Genomic DNA, 26,759 nt, shown 5'->3' with positions numbered 1-26,759 from the left:
AACAGAAGCCTTCCCACAACCGCAGATGAAAAGCTGCTCCTACTAAAAGGACAGGGTGAAAACCTAGTTCTTTCCTTCTAATTGCAGAGTAAGGAGATAAGATTAGCCTCCAATGGTGGAAGTGAACTGAGCTGTGGACTCAGATTTTTGTTTATTCAAATGTGGTAGTTGTTCTGACCACCAAATTACCTCACATGTGACTCACATCTGACCTCTGACACATCCCCATTGATGTTTTCAACCAAGATGTCCAGGCTCACCCTGCACATTCAGGGTCCAGACCAGCTCTTTCTCCAGGGAATCCTGGTTCCTTGGAGGGGGCAATGCTGGGGACTGAATTTGCTCCTCACTCTGGGGGTGACACTCAGTGGACAGAGCTATGAAATATGTAATTTTTAAATGAGCAATATTTGAAGTTTGTGTTTATCATTATAGGGAGTTTTACATAAATCTGATTTTTATGATTGTCTCTTCTCTTAAACTGGAAGTTTTGATTCCTATTAATACTTTATTTTTGCTTTATCTTACAATATACACAAAATAGATTCAAATAAACACTAATATTATCAAGAAGAAAACTGATGAGTGCTTTTATTTTTATTCTTTTGCATGTCTTTTTGTCTTTAAACACATCCCATTAAGGATGTATAGTCATAATGAGTTCAGAATTATTTCTTTTGTGGTCAAGTTGCCAATTTGATATTAATTTGATTTGTTTGTTTTCAATTTCAGAATCTTTTATTTTTACTTTTGAATATGTAAATCATTCACATTTGTTCAAAAGTCAAAATTTTTAAAAAAGGTAAAATCAAAGAAACCTTGCTTCCACCCCTATCTCCACCCTCCTTTTCACTCCTCCCTCCATAGGTATTTACTTTTTAATAGTTTGTAGTTTATCCTTCTAGTGTTTCTCTTTGTAAAAATAAGAAATTTTGTATATGTGTGAGAATCCTCTCAATTCTTACACAAAAGGTAACATGCTGGAAATAGTTTTCCATACTTTGACTTTCTCAATATGTTGTGGTACAGTACTTCATGTGTGTCATGCGTGTCACTTAAAAATGTATACTGTATATCAAAATACAAACACTGGTGGAATTTAGTGTGCGAAATCTGTCATAACAATTATTAAGCTATGGGAAGATATTGCCTACTGACAACCATTTTGACATCCACCATGTAAATCAAACACACAACATAGGTATGTTGCTAACACACCTAAGCCTTCTTACCTCAGGTACACTTCATGTCTAATGCTGTTGGTTTGCTGCTGCAACCTGTGTTTCCAAAGGCTTCATATTAAACGAGTATCATTAGCATTAGATAGATCTTAGGTCACATTTTCAAAAGTTGGTACCATATCAGAATCATGACTTTCAGTGTTACATTATTTCTGGGGGGAAAGATGTATCCATATTTCCTAAATTGATAGATTTCCCCTCAGTATTAACTCATATAATAAATTTTCTTTTCTTGAACACTTTTGTATATAAAACATTTATACAGTTTCACTCCAATACTGATTACCTGCTGTTCAGTAAGTTATAAATGCTTTAATACTTCTGGTGCCTTTCCCTGTGATTTCTCTGAAGCATATAGTGGATATGTAGGTGGATACTAATAATGTTTTGGGGGAATCTCTCTCCTGATGAGTTCTCTGATATAAGAGCTCACAGTTTCGCCCATGAGTTCTCTTAGGTGTGACAAAAATGTGACTTTGCAAGGAGGATTTTTCACATTTGCTGCCCCTTAGGGTATCTCTCTTGTGTGAATTACCTCATGTTTAGAGAGAGTTGACTTCTTGCAGAAGGCTTTCCCACAGTCACGACATTCATAGGGCTTCTCCCCCGTGTGTGTTCACTGGTGCACTGTGAAGGTTGACATCATACAGAAGGATTTGTCACATCTCTTACATTCATAGGGCTTCTCCCCTGTGTGGGTCCTCTGATGATTAATGAGGTTTGACTTCACATAAAACGTTTTCCCACATTCATTACATTCAAAGGGGTTCTTCCCTGTGTGAGTTCTCTGATGTACAGTGAGGTATGATTTCATATAGAAAGATTTCTCACATTCATTACATTTATAAGGTTTCCCTTCTGTGTGAGTTCTCTGATGTATGGTTAGGGCTGACTTAGGAAGATTTCTCACATTTATTACATTCATGGGGCTTTTCTCGTGTGTGTTCTCTGATGTTCAATGAGGTGTGATATCTGGAAGAAATTTTTCCCACATTCTTTACATTCATAAGGCTTCTCCCCTATGTGCGTTTGTTGGTGTTCAGTGAGGTGTGACTTTTGGAAGATTTTCCCACATTCTTTACATTCGAAAGGCTTCTCCCCTGTGTGTGTTCTCTGGTGCTGAGGGCTGACTTCATGTAGAAGGCCTTCCCACATTCATTACATTTATAGGGTTTCTCCCCTGTATGAGTTCTCTGGTGTACAGTTAGGGTTGACTTATGGCAGAAGATCTTCTGACATTCGTTACATTCGTATGGTTTCTCTTCTGAGTGTGTCCTCTGATGATCAGTGAGGTTTGACTTCACAGAAAAGGCTTTCCCACATTCTTCACATACACGGGGTTTCTTTCCTGTGTGATTTCTCTGATGAATATTAAGAAGCAACTTCACATAGAATGACGTTTCACATTCATTGCATTTAAAGGGTTTCTCCCCAGTGTGAATCCTCTGGTGTATAATGAGGGCTGACTTCACATGGAAGGCTTTCCCACATTCAGTACATTTGTGCGGTTTCTCCCGTGTGAGTTTTCTGATGTTTAGTGAGGGCCAACTTTTTGTTGGACTTCTTACATTCATTGCCCCTGTGGGGTTTCTGCCTAGTGTGTGTCTTTGATGTACAGTGAGGATTGAATTCATAGGGAAGGATCTGCCACACTCATAGGGTTTCAACCCTGTGTGAATTTTCTCATGTTTAGTGAGATCTGACTTCACACAGGTTTTCCCACACTCATTACAGTCGTAGTTTCTTTCCTGTATGAGATACCTGATGTATAATCAGGGCTGACTTATAGCAGAAGAATTTCCCACATTCAGTACACCCATAGGGTTTCTCTTCTCTATGCTTCCCCCGATGTACATGTAGGGCTGACTTATAGTAGGATTTTCCACACTCAGTACATTTGTAGGGTTTCTCCCCTGTGTGTGTTCTCTGATGATCAGCAAATTGGAACTTCTGTGAAGAAGTTTTCCCACATTCATTGCATTTGAAAGGTTTCTCTCCTGTATGTATTTTCTGATGTTAGGTTTGATTTCACACAGAAGGATTTCCCATAATCCTTACATTTGTATGGTTTCTCCCCTGTGTGAGTTCTCTGATGATGGTTGCAGTTTGATTTTGCATAGAAGGACTTCCCACAATCCTTACACTGATAGGGCTTCTCTCCTGTGTGAATCCTCTGATGGACCTTCAGGGCTGAGCTATGACAGAAAGATTCCATGCACTCATTACACACATGAAGCTTCTGTCTGTGTTCTCTGCTGGTCAATAATGGCTGACTTCCCAGGGGCTCTGTCACATTCACAGGGTTTCTCTCCTGTGTGAGTTCTTTGAGGGTCAGGGGTTTGTGTGTTCTGGAAGGTTTGTCCACATTTATTACTTTCACATGGTTCCTCTTTTGTGTATGTCTTCTGATGTTGAGTGAGGTGGGACTCCCTGGTAAAAAGATTTTTTGCAGTGACTGCATTCAAATGTTTTCTCTCCCATGTGAGTTTTATGAGGTTGAGTGAGATGGGACTTCTTGTTGAAATTATTCTCATTTTCATTCAATTCGTGGGTTTTCTCCTCCATGTTAACTTCCTGATGTTTAAAGAGGGTTGACTTCTCATGCTCATTAAATTCAGAGTGATTCTCCCTTGTGTGAGTTTCCTGATGGATTTTGATGGTTGACTTGGCACTGGTATTTTCCCCCTATTCCTTATAATCCTGGGGCTTCTCTTCCATTTGCACCCTCTGAGGTGTGATGGTGGCTGCCTCACTAAGGGCAGCTGCTCTGCACTTGTGACCTTCAACAGGTGGTCCCAGAGGCTGAATCTTCTGTTGCCCAGTAGGGTCCTCATTATAACTTAAGAGATTTTCCACCTTGGTTATGTGCATCAGATTTCTTTCCAGGATGAGTATTTTCTTGATTATTATCAAGAAGCAACTTCCCACATGCATTAATTTCATCAGAGTTCTTACTTGAATAACTTTTATCACTAATAACTGATCCTGAAACATTTCTCAAACTCATTCCTCATAAGTCACATTGACAGAGTGTTTTTCTGAAAACCTTCTCTCTCTTCTTAGTCAGTGTTTTTTTGATGAGTGAAACTCGCCACAAATGTTTACCTTGGTTTTCCTGGCTTCTGTCTATAAGGTCATAAATAAGAAAAATTAGAAATAAGAAAAATGCTAGCACATTTCCTATGTAAATATAATTTACTACATCAGTGATTCTCATATTTTAGTCCCAAACTCCTAGGATGAAATTCCAAGCATATATTTCTCTTTGGACCAGAAAAAAAGAAAAATAGAAAACACCTGCTATAGTGGAAAAGGGAGAGTAAAACTACAATGAACACACATATATTTGCTCCTTTAAAAATAAGACCGTCAGAACTAGAAAGAGAAGAAGAAACTAAACACAAGGAACAGTGAACTGAGGGAAACTCACAGATAACTGGGGTATTATCCCAATGAAAACCATGAACAGGAAGTTGAGTGAGGAATGTTAGTGTACATGGATTTCGGGAGAAATATCAGAAGTCTTAGATGTGGGATAAAACAGATTATCTGTATGTTTATGGATTCAGCCCACTATCTATAAGCCAATGGGCAAAATAAGACGTATTAGTTGTTCAAGATATCCTTACAAAAATACACGATAAATATTTTAAAAATATTCATTCCCAATCACAAGCCACGAGTCTGATAAGTTCTTATACTCAGCAGTCTGCTTTTCAGCTTTGGTTCTTCTAAAAACTCAGATGTCCTCCAGGAAATGTGTCTCTCCCCTTCCTTCACCCTATTCTTTCCTCTCTCCCTCCCTCACATAATTTTTTCAAATGATGCTTCTTAAAACTCCATTTTCTCCAACATTGAAATAGTCACTACCTATACTTTTTATTAACACACTATGGAAAGGACTAAATTTACCCAATAGCACTTGATAACACTGAATTTCAATACATATCACACAATTTTGTTTCTCTTTCCCAACTACAGCCTATGCTCCTAGCAGGTTTTGTTTTGTTTTGTTTAATTAATTAATTAATTAATTAATTAATTAATTTTATTGGCTATGTTGGGTCTTTGTTGCTGCACACGGGCTTTCTCTAGTTGCGGTGAGTGGGGGCTACTCTTTGTTGTGGTGCGTGGGTTCCTCATTGTGGTGGCCTCTCTTGTTGTGGAGCACAGGCTCGAGGCACATGGGCTTCAGTAGTTGTGGCACATGGGCTCAACAGTTGTGGCTCACAGGCTCTAGAGCTCAGGCTCAACAGTTGTGGTGCACAGGCTTAGTTGCTCTGCGGCATGTGGTATATTCCTGGGGCAGGGCTCGAACCCATGTCCCCTGCATTGGCAGGTGGATTCTTAACCACTGCACCACCTAGGAAGTCCCTAGCAGGTTTTAATGTATCTCTAATTGCTTTTGAGTCCCTCTGAGTAGATGTATAGTTGCCAGCCTTCAAAAAGCATCAGAATTACCTGGAAATGTTTTTAATTTTTATTTTATATTGGAGTACAGTTGATTTACAATGTTGTGTTAGTTTCAGGTATACAGAAAAGTGATTCAGTTATACATATACACATACCTATTCTTTTTCAGATTCTTTCCCCATGTAGGTTATTAGAAAGTACTCAGTAGAGTTCCCTGTGCTATACAGTAGGTCCTTGTTGATTATCTATTTTATATACAGTAGCATGTATATGTTAATCCCAACCTATTTTATCCCTCCCCTGCCAGAATTACCTAGAAAGTTTTAGTCAAAACATACGGAGTATAGACTGTCATAGCCCCATGTCAACCTGTGTCAGTCTATGAATCAGAATCTACAGGTAAGTGATGTAGTCCTATGTACTTAGAAAATGCTTTCTTAATAAACATATCTGTCAGTATTAACAGATGAGCATATCTATTATATATTACACATCAAATTAAGGAAGAGTAATAAAAGAGGCCCCTCAGATGGGGACAAAAGCTTCAGGCAATAACCAGATGCTCTCAGGTGTCACAGGATATGATGAGGTCTGAGTTCCTTGCAGCTCAGCCACTAAGTGAAATGGGAATTCTAGGAGGGGAGAGAGTAAGAAGCACTTCAAAACAGAGGTGAGAACTTGAGCTCAAACACTAAGTGTAAAATATGCACAATGAGCATTAACTACATGGTAGGCACAGTCCTATGCCCGCCCTTAAGGATCTGGACAAGCAAACCTCAAGAAGAAGCACAGATGTGGGTAAAATGTATGAGCAGTATTTAGGAGGTGGATCAAATGGAACTTACCATGAGTTTTTGAGCAACATCAACAAAAAGGGAAGAATATGGACTGATATGTTTAAGAAGAGGTGTCTTTAAGTAATAGAAGACAACGCTAGGATTACATAAGGCCAGTAACAAGACAAAACAGATGCTTTAGGTTTAAAAATTTACACTTACAATTAGGAATGAAATAAGGCATCAGAGAATAAGGTTCTGGTTTTGAGTGAGGTCACTGGCAGGTAAGAATAAAAGCTATAGGAGACAGTTTTCAAAAGAAAAAAAAATAAGAGGAACTATGGAGAGATCAGTATTCCAGGTGCTTTTCATGGTGTTCAGACATGGGAGAAGAGAAGTGTTAGAACCTAAGTAAGTGCAAATAAGGAATGTGAGAAGATTCACAATTTGGAAGAAATGATTTTAAGGTTAGTTTTTGCCACACTGACAATGAAAGGACTGGAACACCTCAGGTAAAGTGGAGAATAGACAGTGGATGAGGCAGTAATTTTTCAGTCACCGTGTAAAGCAAAAAGCTTAACTCTTAGGAACAGATGAGGTACTAAGGAAGTACTACAGGGAAGGAATATTGTAAGACCTAGTTCCTGACAAATTCTTCCCAGGAGACTGAGTGACTGTGTGATCAAAACTGCTTGCTATTGTAAGATGTCTTAATTTTTGCCAAATTTGAGGACAAGAAATGCTATTTCAGTCATATTTTTTATTTCTCTGATTACCAATGAAGTTGTAGATATTCTCATTTATCATTTGTGTTTTTATTTCCTATTTGTGTCTCCTTTTCATGTATGTCTTTTATCCACTTCTCTGTTGGGCTGACTTTTTCTTATGAATTGTAGGAGTTCGTTTTTCAACCAACTTTTATTAAATGCTAAACTGTGGCTGTCACTATCCTAGACAGTAGGAACAGACATGAAAGGAAAAAAACCCTGTTCTCATGAACTTTACATTCTATTCGGAGGAAGCAGAAATTAAGTAAAATGAATATTGTAAAATGCCTTATTTAAATTTCTATTTGAGAAAAGCCATTAATGTCTTTTGGATATTAAGCCTTTGCTGGTCATGTATGTTACAAATAATTTCTCTCACTCTATGCCATGAAATTTGAATTTTTATGGTGTTTTGTGATGAATCAGTGTTCTTAATATAATCTATCTTTTCTTCTAAAACAGTATTTTTGTGCTGTTTGAGAATCCTTTCATAAGGATTGTACACAGATGATGATACATATATATCAAGATCGTACAAGGAATTCCCTGGTGGCACAGTGGTTAAGAATCTGCCTGCCAATTCCAGGGACATGGTCCCTGGTCCGGGAAGATCCCACATGTCACAGAGCAACTAAGCCCATATGCCACAACTACTGAAGCCTACTGAAGCACCTAAAGCCCATGCTCCTCAACAAGAGAAGCCACCACACTGAGAAGCCCATGCACCACAACCAAGAGTAGCTCCCACTCACCACAACTAGAGAAAGCCTGTTCACAGCAACGAAGACCCAGTTCAGCCAAAAATAAATAATGAATCTTTTTTTAAAATCGATATATATATTACCTCTTTATATAGTTATAAACATATTCCACTATACTTTCTTCTAGAAGTTTTACATGTTACCTTTAAAAATGATTTGTGTATAATGATAAAAAATGTGTTTTCCCCATGTGAATAAATACTTCTCTCAACAGCTCTTATTGAATAACCTCCCCTTTGCCTGTTCTCTTACATATGTGATTTCCATACACGTCGATCTAGTTCTGGAATCTTACTTCTGGTCCGTTTACTTTTACATCAGTATCACACTACAGCCAATAGCTAGCACTGAATTTTAAAGGTAAATCTCCCTGACCTAGTTTTTCTTAGCCTTCTAAAGTGCTTTGTTTATTTTGGGACTTGGCTATTCCACACAAATTAAAAATTTTTTTATCTAATAATCCTAAAATCTTAAGTCCTTTATGTTTTAATTCTATCCTGATACTCAATTCCGACTTCAGTTTTAGACTTAGTTCTCAGTTAAACAAATAGCACTCAAAAAGAACCTTCTGCTATATTATACTTTACTATTTCTTGATTGAAGTTTATGTTCTAGAAAATTCTTTACAAAAGAATTCATGAGAACAATATTTCCCTGCATTCTTACATATTCAAACTTACTGTTGTTACTTTAGCTGAATAACATTTTGTCTACATATATAATTATTGGGATTTACTTTTATTTCTTAAGGATTTTGTAATTCTTTCTCCACTGCTTTTAAAAGCACTGGATGTTATTATGGGTGTTTGAGATCAGCTTGATTTTTTTCTCCCCCTTAAAAATGACTTAGGAGTTCCCTGGTGGTCCAGTGGTTAGGACTTGGAGCTCTTACTACCATGGCCCAGGTTCAATCCCTGGTTGGGGAACTGAGATCCCAAAAGCCAAGCAGCATAGCCGTTTAAAAAAAAGAAAAGAAGAAAAAAAAGAAAAGACTTAATTCAAGTTCTGGGGATCTAATGGTGACTATAGTTAATAATACGGTATCGTATCCTTGAAAGCTGTTGCAAGCATATCCGTATCATCCTCACCCACTATGACACACACAAATTACCTATGTTAACCATGTAAGGTGATGGCTGTGTTAATTATCTTAATCTTGGTAACCATTCTACAACATATGTACATCAAATCATGTTGTACACTTTAAATACATACAATTGTATTTGTTAATATTCCTCAACAAAGTTTTAAATGACTTAATTCCTTGGTTTTGCAGGCCAAAAAGGATCTTTCTTTAAAAATCTAGTAACTTCCCTACGATACATCATGGTGGTGACAATTCTGAGTTAGTTTCCATAAGTTACTCTGTCCTTTTCATGTAGACTCGTCTTCTTCCATACCAGGAAGTTTTCCTTGGAATGTATCTCTAAATATTTGTTCTATTCAGTTATTTCTGGCTTTCCACGCTGGGGACTGGATGGTGTACATGAACCTCCTCTCCCAGTCTTCCACATGTGACCCCTTAACTGTGCCCCAATTCCCGTTCCCTCTGATCACATCCTGTGCTTCTCTCTTCCAGGCCCCTCACTGTATTTTCAGTTCCTTGTATGCCTTCCAATTTTACACATTTTATTGTCAGGATGTTTCTTCTTCCAGTTCACTGCTGAGCACTGGAAGCTTTCAGACAGTCTCCTGTGGTCTCTCCATCTCTTCCAGCTCTCCGCTTAGTGCTTATATATGGTACCTTGTGCTTTCGCATCATACAGACAATTGCTTCATTAAGTTGTGAAATATTCATAGTGCGATACTTGGTCACAATATTTCTCTCTTCTATGACAGTATTTTTCAGGTGAATGTTCTTCATTTATTAATTTTTTTTTGTCTTTTCTTTCTTCTTTTTCCCTTTCTTTTTCTTATGAAAACTTCCAGGCACCCTGCACTGGCTGCTTAGGACCAAGGACTTAACACTGACTTTATCTTTTATTTCTCTCAGAAACCCTCTGGGCGTTTTCACACGCAAAGTCTCTTTTATCCCTCAAATGCTACAAAGACCAATACCTTACACAGCTAAGGGTAAAGTGTGTGATTCCACCCCACATCACACTCCTCTGCTTCTCAGAACCATAGCAGATGCAGGTAACAGGGATGTTCCTGCCACAACCCTGTTCAATCTTTCCTGATGTTTTACCAAGGGTTATTCACCTCGCATTTCCTTCTGAGGTCAGCAGCCCTGAGAGTCTCTGGTTCCAACTCCAGGTGCATGTACACAGCTTGATTTTTTTATTGCTTTCAATAATTCTTCCCCTTATGTCATGGTTTCAATTTAGCTATTTCTCAGATTTATAGAAAATACCAGTCTGCAACGCATCTCTCAATCTTCTAGTTGGTTTTAGATGGTTTATAGGAAGGAAGGGGGGAAATGCTGACTTCCTATTTCCATTTTCAAGCCAGAAATTCATTGTTTCCTTCTTGACAAGCACCGTTCTTGGCCTCCAGACATACTCTCTGGGTTTTCTTCTCTCTTACGCATGTGACTCCTACATGTTGTAAGGCCATGGATTGCAGCCTCTTTTCCTGTCTATCCACCTCCACACCCCAAGGTTCTGTTGTCATGTCTGCAGACCACCTTTCAACTCACGACTTCCAAACTTAATCTGCATGCCTGTCTGTTCTCCAACTCCAGATCTACATGTCCAAGTGCCTCATCAACATCTAAACTTGAATAATTATCTCAAATCACTGATGCTTCTCAAAGTCACTTCTTAAAAAATTTGCTCCGAACTGCTCCTCCTCACTTTTCCCATCTCAGTGAACACCTCCCGCCCCAGAAGGCTGCTCAGACTAAATACTGAGGTGGTCCTTGTCTCTCCCCACACCCCATTCTCTCACTCCACATCCTACCCAACAGCAAATCCTACTCTGCAAACATGGAGCCACACTTCATTACCTCCACCCCCTCACTCTGCATCTGAGCCACTGCACACATCTCCTCACTGTCAAGAGCTGAAACCATCAACACCACACAGCTTTCTCTCTGCATTACCATGACTACTATTCTACCATGTTCACCAGCAGACTTTCCTGCTCCTGGAAACTCGTGCCCAAGAAGATAAGTAAAAGTTGCAAATGATTTTATTGTTCATTTCAGAAGCTCCCTCAAAACCCTTTTAAACAAACTTCTCACTTTTCCAATAGATACAATACTGCTTATTCTCCAGGACTATTCAACCCTTGCTGTGTCCACAAATCCTAAACTATTAAATCATGATTCTTACCCAGTGGTTATCAAGCCCCTGCATTAAAAAATACACCTTCAAACATACCCTCAAACCTCATAAGTGATCTGACTTTGTTCACACCCCTCCAAGATGCTACCAAGACTGTCAGGGTGAATAAATTCAGATTTGCCCTAACAGGGGTGTGGTGGGTATTTCACGGGCCAGCAGTTCACACTGTCTTTATGCTTTAACTTGTGTCCACCACCCCTGCCCCCATCCTCAATTTTCTCTGCACAATAGCAAAGAAATTCTTTTAAAACATGCTCTTTTGCAGAAATCTATAAACAGCTACCCATCTCACCCCAAATGAAGTCAAGCCCTCACCGTGTCCTGTGAGATGTCATTCGGCCCCTGGCTACTTGTCTTATGTCATCTCCTACCAGCATCCCTCTCAGGTGCTACCCCACCGCCACACTGGCCTCCCCGTTTTTCTCAGAGCACTTACAACAAACTCCTGCTGCAGGAATTTGTCCCTGTAGCTATTTCTTCCACCTGGAACCTCCAGAATCCACATGCCTCACTTTCCTACTTCATTATCTGCTCGAACGCTGACTTCATCAGAAAGGCATTCTCTGCCCACCTTTTACAAGAGCATAACCCACTCTCTATCTCCTGCTTTAATTCTTTTCACCATTCTCGTCAGCACTGGACATGTAAACTTATTTATTCACACCTCCTCCTCCTGCTAGCTTGTAAGCTCTAGGAGCTCAGGGACAGTGTTTGTTCACTGGCGTATGCCCGACACCAGGAGTGTGGGTGGCACAGAGTAAGAATATTTGCAAAATGAATGAATGAATGCCTGGGGAGGAAACTGAAAATAGTCCATGAAAATAGAGGGAAAATGAATACTAGAAAAGGAGAAATCAAGAGCAAAGGTCTAAGATGAGGCAGGCAGGGGGTCAACACTGGGTACAAGAATGGTCACTTTCCCTAAAAGTCAGGCAGGAAAGGAAAGTGTTGGTATGTAAGAGTGGTGGACGGAAGTGCAGTTCAGGTTACTTGAGGCAGGCTGCCTTGCCGTTCAGTTACTTCCAAAGGTCTCAGGCCCCTAAACAGAATTACTGAGACAGAGACCAAAGGTCCCAACTTCTGAACCAATCCACCTGGGTCCAAATTTCCACTGGCTCCTTTTTTTCACCTGATAATGACTAACTCACCTGGACCACTCCAGCATGGAAATTTTCTCTCTAATGGCCACGGCTCTTCTCCTTGCTCCAGCTTGAAGATCATCTCTGGTTTGGTGATGCAGTAACCTGTGAGTGAGATAAGACATCTGACAAGCTGCTTGGACATTGGGGCACCTGAAGGACAAGGAAGATGCAGGTTCAGGAGTCATGTGATAAAGGTGCCCATTTGAACCTCCCTTTAAGGAGGTGAGAACAGAAACATTCTTTCTGTGCCCAATGGGAGCAATCATTCCTGATCCATGAGGCGTACACGCAAATATCACAAAGCTCCACCAAAGGTTTATAAGTTTTGGCAGCTAAGAAAAGACATGCATCCTGTGAGGCATTGCCGAGACCAGCTCGGAGACTTGAGGTGAGTGACGGGTGCCGCAAGCTTGAAGAAGACACAGACACAGACTGAAGAGAAAAGTGGGACCGGGGGGCTCAAGACCTCTCGGATCAAGAGCCCTGCTGACTCATCCCAGGTTGCTTTTATTGAGTTCTTCCGCTAACATTCTCAGGTTACACCCATAAACAATCAAAGGCCTCACATGACTGAGGCAATGATCTTTGTTTGCTTCCTGGGTCTGAGTTGAGCAGGTGTGGATTTGAGCTGGGGGTGGAGAGCAAAACAGCCCTGGGGGCAGGAGACCTCTCTCAGATATTGGGGGTCTGTGCCCCACCCCTGTTGGCCTCTCTGCGACTGTGCCTGTCTTAGGTTGTTCCTCCCTTGAGGAATCTTACCCGTCTTTGGCTAACCAGCCATCCTTCAGGGCCAAACAGGGTGATATAAGGAAGGCTCTATGCACCACCCCTGTTGGCCCCTCTGCGGCTGTGCCTGTCCTAGGTTGTTCCTCCTCTGAGGAATCTTACCCGTCTTTGGCTAACCAGCCATCCTTCAGGGCCAAACAGGGTGATATTAGTCTCCACGCCCCGCACCCTCAGTTCCTCCACTGCTCAAGCAGGACATTCTGAATCCCATCGCTCGGCCCACATACTTTAACATTTTCAAGGTTTCAGAAAGGCTCCTGAATGTCTTCCCACAAGGCATTACACAGGGAAGACTCCTCACCCACTGAGACCAGGTGGCTGTAGTTCTCCAACATCATGCCCCGGTACAGAGTCCTCTGCGTACCGGTCAGCTATAGCCACTCATCCCTGGTGAAGTCCACAGTCACATCCTTGAACGACACGGACCACTGGCCAACACACTTCTGTTCAAAGAAGAGAGATCAGTATTGGGCGACACGAGAGAAAGATATGGGAAATAATTCTTAACGTGTATTTTGAGAGTTTACCATAAATATTACATAAACTATCTACACATTGTTTTGTGGTTTACTTTGTGGGATAAAGTGATATCATGATAGGAAAATCTAGATGGTGTATTAATTTATTAATTCAAACAAAAAAAAAACTGAAGTTACTACCGTGTGTCTGAAACTGTCCTAGCTTGCCAAGAATATTGAGCTAAATTTCTTTATTTTGCCCTTAAGGAGCTTAAATCTTGGTAAGGAGACAAATCATACCTATGAACACTTATCCTGTAACAAGATATTATTAGAGCTATGCTGGAATCAGTGTTATATAATGTAGGAAATATGTCTCTATTTTGTATTGTCAGGTTGGGACTCACTGAATAGCAGATCTTCATTAATGCGTCAAGAGCATACACAAAGTCAAAGAGGCATGAAAAACACACAGCAGTATGATAAGAACAGGGGAACAGGGCAGGGCTATGAGAAGATGTACAACTGCAAAGGTGTTGAGGAACACACTGTGAAGTAATTCTGGACTCATCCATGTAGCTGTGTGGTCTCCAAAATACTTCATCACCGTCCTGGCAGTAAAGTTCTGAGTACCGCCAATTTATTTATTAGTAAGTAATATATATGTTCTGCTAATCCACATGATAATGATAAGCTTAACTTATCTTTTTTTTTTCTTGTTAAAAGTTTAAATGTAAACAACCTATTGTTTTCTTCCCAGTGGAGAAGAAAGCACTGGGGTATCTTGTCCCTCCACAGGTGGGAGATGTGACTACTGAAGACAATGAGGAGCCAACGAAGACACACACACAATTGCTGTTGCAGCCATAACATTTACAATAAACAGCAACAAGGAAGATCTCAAATCAACAATGTCAAAAAGAAGCACAGACATATATATATTACCAACTGTAAAATAGATAGCCAGTGGGAAGTTGTTGTATAACAAAGGGTGTTCAACTCGAGGACAGAAGATGCCTTAGAGGACTGGGAGGGGGAGGATGGGGGGACTCAAGGGATGGTGGGGGGGGGAGTCAAGGGAGGGAGGGAATATGGGGATATGTGTATAAAAACTGATGATTGAACTTGGTGTACCCCCCAAAAAAAAATAATAAATTAATTAAAAAAAAAAAAGAACAAATTAAACCCAAACATTACAATTTAAGGAATTAAAAAAGAACAAATTAAATCCAAACCTAGCAGAAGGAAGGAAATAATAAAGATTAGAAGTAAACAAAATAGAAAATAGAAAAACAGAGAAAATGAAACCAAAAACTGATTTTTAAAAACGATGAACAAGGACTTCCTAGGTGGCACAGTGGTAAAGAATCCGCCTGCCAATGCAGGGGACATGGGTTCAAGCCCTGCTCCGGGAAGATTCCACATGCCACGGAGCAACTAAGCCTGTGCACCACAACTATTGAGCCCATGTGCTGCAACTACTGAAGCCCACGCGCCTAGGGCCCGTGCTCCACAACAAGAGAAGCCACTACAATGAGGAGCCTGTGCACCACAATGAAGAGCAGGCCCTGCTCTCAGCAACTAGAGAAAGCCCGTGTGCAGCAACGAAGACCCAATGCAGCCAATAAATAAAATAAATTAATTAATTTAAAAAAAAGATGAACAAAACTGACAAACTTTTACCTAGATGGACTGAGAAAAAAGAGGAAAGACTTAAATTACTAAAATCAGAAATGAAAATATGAACATTACTACCAATTCTGCTGAAATAAAAATGATTATAGGAAAGTATTATGAACACCAATAAATTGGATTAGCAAGATGAAATGGAACAATTTTTAGAAACATAACACCTACCAAGACTAAATCATGAAGAAAACAGGCACTCTGAATACACCTACCACTAGTATGGAAACTGGATCAGTAATCAAAAATATCCCAACAAATAAACATCCTGGACCTGATGGCTTCACTGGTTCATTTTACAAAAGACTTAAAGAAGAGCTAACACAAATCCTTCTCAAACTTTTCCAAAAAATCGAAGAGAAGCAAACACTTCCTAACTCATCCTATGATGCCAGCATCACCCTTCTAACCAAGCCAGACAAACATGCTGCAAGAAAACTACAGACCAATATCTCTGATGATACTACAAAGCTACAGTACTCAAAACAGCATGGTATTGGCAGAAACACAAAGAGACCAATGGAATAAAATAGAGAGCCCAGAAATAAACCGTCACATTCATGGTCAAATGGTTTTTGACAAGGATGTCAAGACCATTCAATGGGGAAAAAATAGTCTTTTCAGCAAATGGTATTGGGAATATTGAATAGCCACATGCAAAAGAATAAAGTTGGATCTTTGCTTAACCCCCCCCCCCAAAAGTAACTCAAAATGAATCAAAGACCTAAATGTAAGACTTAAAACTATAAAACATTTAGAATAAAATAGGGCAAAAGGTTCATAACATAATCTGGCTATGATTTCTTGGATGTGACACCAAAGGCACAGGTGACAAAAGAAAAAATAGACAAACGGGACTCCCTGAAAATTAGAAATGTTGTGCATCAAAAGACAATATCAATAGAGTAAAATGCAATCCACAGAATGGTAGACAGTATCTTCCAATCATATGTCTGGTAAGGGATTAATATCCAAAATATATAAAGAACCCCTAAAACTAAACACCAAGAACTCCCCAAACATTCAATTCAAAATAAGCAAGGCACTTGAACAGACATTGCTCCAAAGAAAATACACAAATGGCCAATAAGCACATGAAAAGATGCTCGATATCATTAGGGGAATGCAAATTAAAACTACAATGAAATACCACCTCACACGCATTAGGATGGCTACTATGAACACAAAACAAAACCACCACTACAAAATAACATGTGTTGTAGAGGTGTGGAGAAATGGGAACTCTTGTGCACTGTTTATGGGGATGTGAAATGGTACAGCTGCTATGGAAAAGGGTGTGGCAATTCCTTAAAAAGTTAGAAACAGAATTACCATATGACTAAGCAATTCTACTTCTGGGTATATGCCCAAAAGAACTGAAAGCAGGGTCTTGAAGAGATATTTGTATACCCATGTTCATAGTAGCATTATTCCCATTAGCTAAAACATATAAGCAACTCAAGTGTTCATCGACAGATGAATGAATAAGCAAACTGTTATATGTATATACAACAGAAAGGGAGGAAATTTTCACATGCTACAACATGGATGAACCTTGAGGACATTATGCTCAGTGAAATAAGACAAGCACAAAAGCACAAATACTACATAAAACCACTTATATGAGGTACTCAGAATAGTCAAAATCATAGAGACAGAGAATATAATGATGTTGTCAGGGGCTGAGGGAGGAAGAAATGAGGAGTTATTGTTTAATGGGTACAGAGCTTCAGTTTTACAAGATACAGAGTTATGTGGATTGATGATAGTGATGGCTGCACAACATTATAAACGTACTTATTTAATACCCTGAATGCTTAAAATGGCTAAAGTGATAAATTTTACTTTTTAAAAATTTTTATTGGAGTATAGTTGATTTACAATGTTATGTTAGTTTCAGGTGTACAGCAAAGTGAATCAGTATACATATAACCACTCTTTTTCAGATTGTTTTCCCATATAGGCCATTACAGAGTACTGAGTAGAGTTGCTTCTGCTATACACTAGGTCCTTATTAGTTACCTAAAAATGATAAATTTTATATGTGTATTTTACCACAATAAAAAAAATGGGGGGAAAACTGCATTAAAGATAAGAGTGTGAACACCCCTCACCATGTACAAGGATGGAGAAAGACACACTATGCTAATACTAATCAAAAGAAAGCAGGAGTGGAGTGACTATATTATTTTCAGACATAGCAGACTTCAAAGTAAGAAAAGTTATCAAGGATAAAGAAACTCATTCATCATGAGAAAAGGGTTAAATCTCCAAGAAGGTAACAATCCTTAACAAGTATTCACCTAACAGCAAAGTGTCAAATACATTGGGCAGAAAGTGACAGAACTACCAGCAGAAACAGACGAATGCACTGTTGGAGACATCACCAAAGCTCTATCACAAACAGCTGGCAGAAAATCGGTAAGGACATAAAGGCAAACCTCGTTTTATTGTGCTTCACAGATACTGAATTTTTTTTTTGTTTTTTGTTTCTTTTATTTGTTCTTTTTAATAAACTGAAGGTTTGTGGCAACTCTGCATCAAGAAAGTCTATTGGCACCATTTTTGTTACAGCATCATTTTTTTTTTCTGTTTTTTTTTAAGCTCTTTATTGGAATATAATTGCATTACACTCTTGTACCAGTTTTTGAGGCACACCAAAGTGAATTAGCTGTATTTATACATATATCCCCATATCCCCTCCCTCCCGTGACTCCCTCCCACCCTCCCTGTCCTGGCCCTCTAAAGCATCACCCATTATCAAGTTGATCTCCCTTTGTTATACAGCAACTTCCCCCTAGCTATCTATTTTACAGTTGGTAGTGTATCTATCTCTATGCTACTCTCTCACTTCATCCCAGCTTCCCCTTCACCCCCACCCCCACCCCCACCCCAGCCTCATGTCCTCAAGTCCATTCTCTACATCTGCATCTCCACTCTTGCCCTGTCACTGGGTTCATCAGTACAATTTCTTCAGATTCCATATATATGAGTTAGCATACGGTATTTGTTTTTCTCTTTCTGGCTTACTTTGCTCCGTATGACAGTCTCTAGGTCATCCTAGAGACTGAGTAATCCACCTCATTACATATAGTTCAATTTTGTTCCTTTTTATGTCTGAGTAATATTCCATTGTATATATGTACCACATCTTTATCCATTCATCTATTGATGGGCATTTAGGTTGCTTCCATGTCATGGCTATTGTAAATAGTGCTGCAATGAACATTATGGTATGTGTTTCTTTTTGGATTATAGTTTTCTCTGGGTATATGCCCAGTAGTGGGATTACTGGGTCATATGGTAGTTCCATTTTTAGTTTTTTAAGGAACCTCCAAACTGTTTCCCATAGTGGCGGTACCAGCTTATATTCCCACCAACAGAGCAGAAGAGTTCCCTTTTCTCCACACCCTCTCCAACATTCACTGTTTCTAGATTTTTTGATGATGGCTATTCTGTTACAGCATCATTTTTAAAATTAAGGTATGTCCATTTTTTAGGCATAATGCTATTGCACAGTTAATAGACTACAGCATAGTGTAAACATAACCGCCATATGCATTAGAAAATGAAAAAATTTGTGTGATCCATTTTATCGTGATATTTGCTTTCCTAGGGTGGTCTGGAACCAAACCCACACTATCTCAGCCTGTAGCTGAACTTGGCAACACCATCAATCAATTGGCTCTAATTGATATGTATAGGCTGCTTCATCCAACAACAGCACAATACACATTCTTCTCAAATTCACAAGGAACATTCACCAAGATGGACCACATTCTGGGCCATAAAACATACCTTAAATTTAAAAGAATAGAAATCATACAACATCTAACTGCTCAGACCACTTTGGAAGTAAACTATAAATCAGTAACAGAAAGGTAACTGAAAAAACCTAAAATGCATGAAGATTAAACAATATATTTCTAAATAACACGTGGGTGAAAGAAGAAATCTCAAAAGAAATTTTAAAATATTGTGAACTAAATGAAAAATAAAACACAATTAACTGTGTGATGCAGCAAAAGCAATACTTAGAAATTTGTAGCACTGAAAGCATACATTATGAAAAAAAAATCCTGAAATCAATCATCTAAGATTCCACCTTAGGAAACTAGATGAACAAATTAAATCAAAAGTAATAGAAGAAAAGAAATCATAAAAATTGGAGTAGAATCAAAATGAAATTTCAAAAGAAACTGAAAATAGGAAATCAACAGAGAAAAATCAATGAAAGCAAAGGCTGATTCTTTGAAAAGATCAATAAAATTAATAAACCTCTAGCTACACTAAGAAAAAGAGAGAACACAAATTACTAATATCAGAAATGAAAGTGGGGCTATAACTACAGATCCCCTTAACATAAAAGAATAATAAAGAAATACAACAAATAACTCTCTGCCCACGAATTTGACAATGATGAAGTGGACCAACCTGTTCAAAGTCACAATCTGCCCAACTTACACAAAAACAAATACACAATGTAAATAAGTCTATATTTTAAAATTGAGTCAATAATTTATAACCTTCCAAAACAACAAAAAAAAGAACCAAACCTAGATAGATTTACTCATAAATTCTACCAAACAATTACGGAAGAAACTACACTAATTCTCTACAACCTCTTTCAGAAAACAGAAACAGGGAATAGTTCCCACCTCTTTGTCTCAAGACAAAGACATTACAAGATAAGAAAACTACAGATGAATATCTCTCATGAATATAGATGCAAAAATCCTCAACAAAATATTAGCAAATCAAATCCAACAACGTATATGAAAAAATATATACCACAAACAAGTGGGATTTATTTCAGATATCAAAGCTCGCTCAACATTCAAAAATCAATTAATGTAATCCACCACATCAACAGGCTAAAGAAGAAAAGTCACATGATCATATCAATAGACACAAAAAAGCATTTGACAAATGATTAAAAAAAAAACTCTCAGTAAACTAGGAACAAAGAGGAACTTCCTCAACTTGATAAAGAATATCTACAGAAACCTACAGATAACATCATACTTAACAGTGAGAAACTAGCAGCTTTCACACTAATATAAAGAACAAGGCAAGGATGTCCCCTTTCAACCACTCCTTTTTAACACTGTACTGGAAGTCCTAACTAACACAATAAGACAAGAAAAGGAAACAAAAGGTATACTGATTAGGAAGGAAGAAATAAAACGGTCTTTGCTGTCAGATGACAAAATTGTCTATGTAGAAAATCTGAAAGAATCAACAGAAAAAGTCCTGAAACTATTATGCAATCATAGCAATTCTGCAGGATACAAGGTTAATATACAAAGGTCAATCATTTTTCTATATAATAGCAATGAACAAGTGGAATTTGAAGTTAAAAACAGTATCATTTACATTCACTCACCCCTCAAATGAAATACTTCTGTATTCAATCTAACAAAATATGTACAAGATGTATATGAGGAAAACTATAAAACTGATGAAAGAAATAGAAGAACTAAATAAATGGGGAGATATTCCATGTTTGTGGACAAGAGGACCCAATGTTGCCAAGATGTCAGTTCTTCCCAACCTGATCTACAGATTGAATGAAATCTTAATCAAAATCCCAGTTAGTTATTTTGTGGATATCAACAAACTGGTTCTAAACTTTATATAAAAAGGCAAAAGACCCAGAATAGCCAACACAATACTGAAAGAGAGGAACAAAGTTGGAGGACTGACATTACCTGACTTAAAGACTTACTATAAAGCTACAGTAATCAAGACAGTGAAAGAATAGACAAAATAGATCAAACTGGAGATCCAAGAAACAGACCCACATACACACAGTCAACTGATCTCTGACAAAGGAGCAAAGGCAATACAATGGAGCAAAGATAGTCTTTTCAGAAAATGGTACTGGAATAACTGGACATCCACATGCAAAAAACATTAATTTAAACACAGACTTTACACCCACCACAAACGTTAACTAAAAATGGATCACAAACTTAACTGTAAAATACAAAATTACGGAAGTCCTAGAAGATAACACAGGAGAAAACCTAGGTGACCTTGGGTTTAGCAATGACTTTTTAGACACGGCACCAAGGGCACGATCCATGAAAGAAATAACCAATAAGCCGTACTTCATTAAAGTGAAATTTCCACTCTGTCAGGAGAATGAAAACACAAGCCACAAACTGGGAGAAAATATTTGCAATAGACACATCTGATAAAGGACTATTATCCAAAATATACAAAGAACTCTTAACACTCAACAATAAGAAAACAAACAACCCAAGACTTTAAGGGACCACTTACCAAACAAGATACATAGATGACAAACAATAAGCATATGAAAAGATGCTCCACATCATGTCATTAGGGAGTTGCAAATGAAATCAGTGAGATTCCACCACACACCTATTAGAATGCCCAAGGCCCAGAACACTGACAACACCAGACACTGGAGGACGTGGAGTAAGAGGAATTCTCATTCATTGCTGGTAGGAACGCAAAATGGTACAGCTACTTTGGAAGATAGCTTGATGGTTTCTTACAAAGATAAACATGCTTTCACCATATGACCCAGCAATCATACTCCTTGGTATTCACTCAATGAAGTTAAAAACATGTCCATACAAAAACCTGCACACGGGCAGGGAGGGTGGGGGGGACTCGAGGGGGGGGAGTCAAGGAAGGGAGGGAATACGGGGATATGTGTATAAAAACAGATGATTGAACCTGGTGTACCCCCAAAAAAATAAAAAAAATAAAAAAATATAAAAAACCTGCACACAGATGCTTGTGCTAGCTTTATTCTCAACTGCCAAAACTTGGAAGTGACCAAGATGTTCTTCAGTAGGTGAATGGATAAACTTTGGTACATCCAGACAATGGAATACTATTCAGCACTAACATGAAATGAGCTATCAAGCCATGAAAAGACATGAAGGAATCTTAAATGAATATTACTAAGTAAAAAAAAAAAAAAAGCCAATCTGAAAAAGCTACATACTGTATGATTCCAACTATATGACATGCTGGAAAAGGCAAAGCAATGGAGACAATGAAGGGGTGGGGCAGGGTGGAGGGATGAATAGGCAGCACACAGAGGATTTTTAAGTGCAGTGAAACTACCCTGTACGATACTATAATGGTGCATACATGTGGTACACTCATCAGAACCCACAGAATGTACACCACCAAGAGTGAGCCCTAATGTAAACTACAGACTTGAGGTGACAATCATGTGTCTGTGTAAGTTCCTCCACTTTAACACGTGCCCCATCTGGTGGGGGGTGCTGACAACAGGGAAGGCTGTGGGTGTCCGGGGACAGGTGGTACACGGGAAATCTGTACCTTCGGCTCCATTTTGCTGTAAACCTAACACTGCTCAAACAAAAACAAATTCTTACAAAAGCAACAACAACAAAAAACTCTATTTTGCATGACCCAAGGTAGCACTCAGAGAAGGGAAAGGAAACTCAGACTCTCTGGATGGCCCTGCTCTGTGTTCAGGTAGGATGGTTATCCAGTCAGGGCAGGGTTTGCTTCCCAAACCTACCATTTGCTTATTCAGCCGCAAACACGTAACGAGCACCTACCAGGAGCGAGGCACAGGGTGAGGAACGGGAAGTATGAAGATGAACACGGCACGCGTCCTGCCTTGAAGGGCTAATGGTCTGTGAGCACGGACACAAACAGGTGATTTCCACACAATGGACAAAGTGCAGTGACAGGAACAGCACGGGGCACTGTGGGAGCACAGAGGGGAAGGGCAATTAATCCAGAGGAGGACAAAGAGAGGAGAAGGGCTTGCTGGATGAGATCTCCCCCAAGTTAGCTCCTGAGAGATGAACTGGAGACTCAGGAGAGGAAGTGGAGCAGGGCTCCCGGGTCAGCCTGCAGGACAGAGACATGACTGAGATGCACAGGCAGGCGGTAACAGGATGTGTTCAGGAAGCTACATCAGGTCTGGAGTCACTGGGGAACACTGTTACATGTTTACTCTTTTTTTTTTTTATAAATTTATTTATTTCTTTTATTGGTTGTATTGGGTCTTCTTTGCTGTGCGTGGGCTTTCTTTTTAGTTGCAGGTGAGTGGGGGCTACTCTCTGTTGTGGTGCGCGGGCTCCTCATTGCCGTGGCTTCTCTTGTTGCGGAGCAGGGGCTCTAGGCGTGTGGGCTTCAGTAGTTGCAGCACATGGGCTCAATAGTTGTGACTCACAGGCTCTAAAGCGCAGGCTCAATAGTTGTGGCGTACAGGCTTAGTTGCCCCGCGGCGTGTGGGATCTTCCTGGAGCAGGGATCGAACCCGTGTCCCCTGCATTGGCAGGCGGATTCTCAACCACTGCACCACCTAGGAAGCCCCTACATGTTTACTCTTTAAAGGTCACCTTCTCCCCTAAACTGTGAACTCCATTAGAAACGGACCAGGTCTCTACGTCGTTTTAAGCGGAATCTGTGGCACACAGTTCACACTAATCAATCACTGTTGAATAAAATGTAGAATATGAGAATTTTTTAAATTTTTTAATAAAACAAAGGAAAATAGAAAGTGGTCCTGTTCTCAACAGCCTTAATTTCATGATAAGGAGCTCAGCCTTGCCCCTCAAGGGCCGGAAGCTATTCAAGTAGTTTCCTTACTGAAGTGGCATCATCTGAAGAGCGTTTCAGATTAATTATTCAGGAGGACAGACTTAACCTCGGGGAGAAAGAAGCAAAAAACTGTTCCAACAGTGCAGGGGAGAGAAGATGAAGCTCTGATAAGAGGAGAAGGAACTGAGTAGAAAAAACAGGTTTAAGAAATAACATCTTGAAGGCAGTAGAGCCTAGATGTCATCCAGGATGAGGTAAGGGGTCGGAAGGATAGGATGAATCCCATTTTGGTGGCTTTTTATCTATTTGTACTTTTCCATCTTAATATATGAAAACACTAATAAAATCCATGAAATCCACTGGAAAACAAAATAGGGAATAGAGAAGAGAAACACTTCACCTGGGATTTGTTCATTTTCTGTTGTTCTTGGAAGACTGTCAAAACCTGGGAAGGCATTCCTGGAAGAGAAGGAAAGAGGAACAGGATGATGAGAATGCCACGACGCTTCTCCTAAAAACCTTCACACGCCAACTGGGTAATCTTTAATCCTGGAGGATACGAAGGTTAACACCTGCCCCTTTGTGACTCAAACCTTCAATGTTCCCTGCGGCTTTAACTACTTATGTCTCCCTCTCACTAACTCAGAAACATTTAAAGCAAAATTATTAAGCAAATGATAGCATCTCAAAATAGGAAATATGATGCCTTCATTAAAACTGACGTAGCAGGTGGGAAGACCTTAAAGGCTATTTTGTGTATCTGTTTTACTACCAAGATGATTAACCCCTTGAGTCCGAAATCCTCATACAGTATTGAATAAAAGGATACATGCCTTAAACTTAGCTGCTTTAAAAAAAAAAAAAAACCTTTCTTCTAATTTTCTGTTTTTCAAAAGAATCTTTTTTTTAAGAGGAAACGTGTTTCCGTGCGATCGTGTGACTTCTATGTGCCTCTTACTGATTCTTCACAAGTCATTTCCACTTTCAGGTTTTTTTCCCTTCTGCCAAATGAGAAAACTGGATAATCCTGGCAAACCCTCCAGGAACTACTACTACTCTTGACTCTAAGAACAGGAACGAAAGAAAAGCACAACTCCAGATGCTGGACAGGGTGATGGACATGTTTTAGAAAGCTGCCCAGCTTCTGGAAAGAATTAGTGGAGAATGAAGGGAGGGGAGGGTGCCATTTGGGGGTGGGGGTTAAAGATAAAAGCTTCCCAGTTGCGGAATCCCCCAGCACCCCACCACTCCAGCCACATTTCTCACGCAGTCCGTCTCCTGCCACCACCCTCAGCCCCAGCTCCCTTCTCTCTTCCAAAGTGACTCACAGCTGATTGTGGTGAAATCACTCAAGCCTCGGTCCTCCGGGCGATACGCTCCTTTTTCTGGGTTTCTTCCGCTTCTCTTCTGAAGCTCCGATGGGTCAGAGGCTGTTAGGAGGGGGGTTCTTCCCGGTGAGATTCCCGTTCCTGGAGTCCCCCTCCTTCTGGCTTCTCTAGAGATGCTTTGTTCCAGCAGAGCCTAGGGGACAAATTCACTTCAGCTGGAGCCTTCAAGGGGGCCCCAGACTTGCCTCTCTCAGAACACACAGCTCCAGAGATCTCAGGCCGCACTTCTACGACCTCAGAGGAGGCTGAGGACAAAGGCAGGCCGGCCGCGCCTGAAGTGCCCTCGGCCCCTGGACGGCGCAGCGGCGGGGCGTCTCCATCGCGGCCGGAGACTGTGCCGGGCAGCGCTGGGCCAGATGGGCACAAGTCCAAGGAAACTAAGGACACCCGGGATTCAAACCGCCGCCGCAAGCCTCGGGCACACATGTTTCGGTTACCTTTTTGGGCCTGAGGAACGCGCGCCACACCACGCCCCTAGTCCCGCTCCGGGCAGCACCGCGGACTCGTCTTACCTCCCCGGGCTGCGGCGCCCGATGGGGTCTCTCGCCCCGTCCTCTGGACCGCGTTCAGGCAGCCTCGGCGGTGAGAAGGAGGATGGAGACCCCGCAGCCACTCCCACAAACGCGGCCCTTCCTGCGCGTTCACCCGGGACCCCCAGTCTCCCCCCACCCAGTGTGGACACGGCCCAGGTGGCGGCGCCTCTACCCCCGCCCCGCGCCCCTCTCCGCAGCCTCAGGAGACCCCGGCTGGCCAGGGCGCCAAACTCCAGGGCTCAGCGCCCGCCCCACGCCCGTCCGCGCCCAGACAAGCCCGAGACTACCAAGACGCCCAGCCGAGGACCGACGCGCGCCTGCGCACGGAGCTCCACGCCGCGCTCCGACGGCTCTCGGGGAGGCCCACCCCGCCCTCAAGCCGCATCACCCCCACTCTCTCACAACCCCATCGCTCCTCACTTCACCCCCACCTCTCCTCACCCCACTTCACCTGCCCCTCCCCCTCCACGCCCCCGCCCCTACATCACCCCCAATCCCTACTCCTCTGCGTCACTTGTCACCCCCGCCTGGAGATGAGGGGCCTCCTCGTAGCTGCCAGCGCAGCCGCCAGCAAGAGCGAGATTTAAGAACACAGATGAAAAAGTTAACCAAATTAGTCCAGCCGAGCGATTATTATTATTATTTTTGGGGGGCTGCGCCCCTCGGTTTGTGGGATCTTAGTTACCCAGCCGGGAATCGAACTGGGACTCTCACTGCAGGAGAGCACAGTTCTAACCACTGGACCACCAGGGAATTCCCCAAGCAATTTTTAAAAATGTGAACGAAAAAGAAGCGGGGCGGGGCGGGGGTGCAAAATTTAAGATTCAATACACAAAAATTGAAGGTAAGTCAAAATGCAAACAAGTGAAGACGGGCAAAAAAGTATCTCACACGTTCTCCCAGAAATGACTGTAGTGAACTGTTAGGCACGCATCTTTCTGACATTTTTACCA

At 40.7% G+C, this 26,759-nt stretch overlaps 1 protein-coding gene, 1 non-coding gene and 2 pseudogenes across 2 annotated transcripts; 1 reads left to right on the top strand and 3 right to left on the bottom strand.

Annotated features, from left to right (window-relative positions):
- Positions 1 to 1,572: 1,572 nt before the first annotated feature.
- LOC130861071 (zinc finger protein 717-like) lies at positions 1,573 to 2,970 on the bottom strand (annotated as a pseudogene).
- LOC130829353 (zinc finger protein 852-like) lies at positions 2,818 to 3,851 on the bottom strand (annotated as a pseudogene).
- A 400-nt stretch (positions 3,852 to 4,251) lies between these two features.
- Positions 4,252 to 26,080, bottom strand: LOC130861070 (zinc finger protein 33A-like). Its single transcript, XM_057749560.1, has 7 exons — positions 25,786 to 26,080; positions 25,214 to 25,406; positions 24,286 to 24,344; positions 22,892 to 23,041; positions 13,475 to 13,616; positions 12,394 to 12,489; positions 4,252 to 4,367 (listed from the first exon to the last, which is right to left on the bottom strand). Exons 5-7 carry the CDS (start codon positions 13,509 to 13,511, stop codon positions 4,252 to 4,254), a joined length of 249 nt encoding a protein of 82 aa, XP_057605543.1. The 5' UTR covers positions 13,512 to 13,616; positions 22,892 to 23,041; positions 24,286 to 24,344; positions 25,214 to 25,406; positions 25,786 to 26,080.
- On the top strand, positions 8,813 to 8,884 carry TRNAK-CUU (transfer RNA lysine (anticodon CUU)). Its single transcript has one exon. It is a non-coding gene; the product is annotated as a tRNA-Lys (tRNA).
- Positions 26,081 to 26,759: the final 679 nt, after the last annotated feature.

Source organism: Hippopotamus amphibius, chromosome 9, assembly GCF_030028045.1.
Source record: "Hippopotamus amphibius kiboko isolate mHipAmp2 chromosome 9, mHipAmp2.hap2, whole genome shotgun sequence".
Taxonomy (NCBI): domain Eukaryota; kingdom Metazoa; phylum Chordata; class Mammalia; order Artiodactyla; family Hippopotamidae; genus Hippopotamus; species Hippopotamus amphibius.
Note: the sequence above shows the minus strand (reverse complement) of the source record. Positions and strands in the feature narration are given on the sequence as shown.

Excerpts from the sequence above, each read along its gene's own strand:
- LOC130861070 (XM_057749560.1), bottom strand. The coding sequence starts at position 13,511 with ATGATGTTGGAGAACTACAGCCACCTGGTCTCAGTGG. Across the intron at positions 12,490-13,474 it reads CAGCCACCTGGTCTCAGTGG|GTTACTGCATCACCAAACCA; the intron begins GTGAGGAGTCTT and ends TCTCACTCACAG. Across the intron at positions 4,368-12,393 it reads TCCATGCTGGAGTGGTCCAG|ACAGAAGCCAGGAAAACCAA; the intron begins GTGAGTTAGTCA and ends ATGACCTTATAG.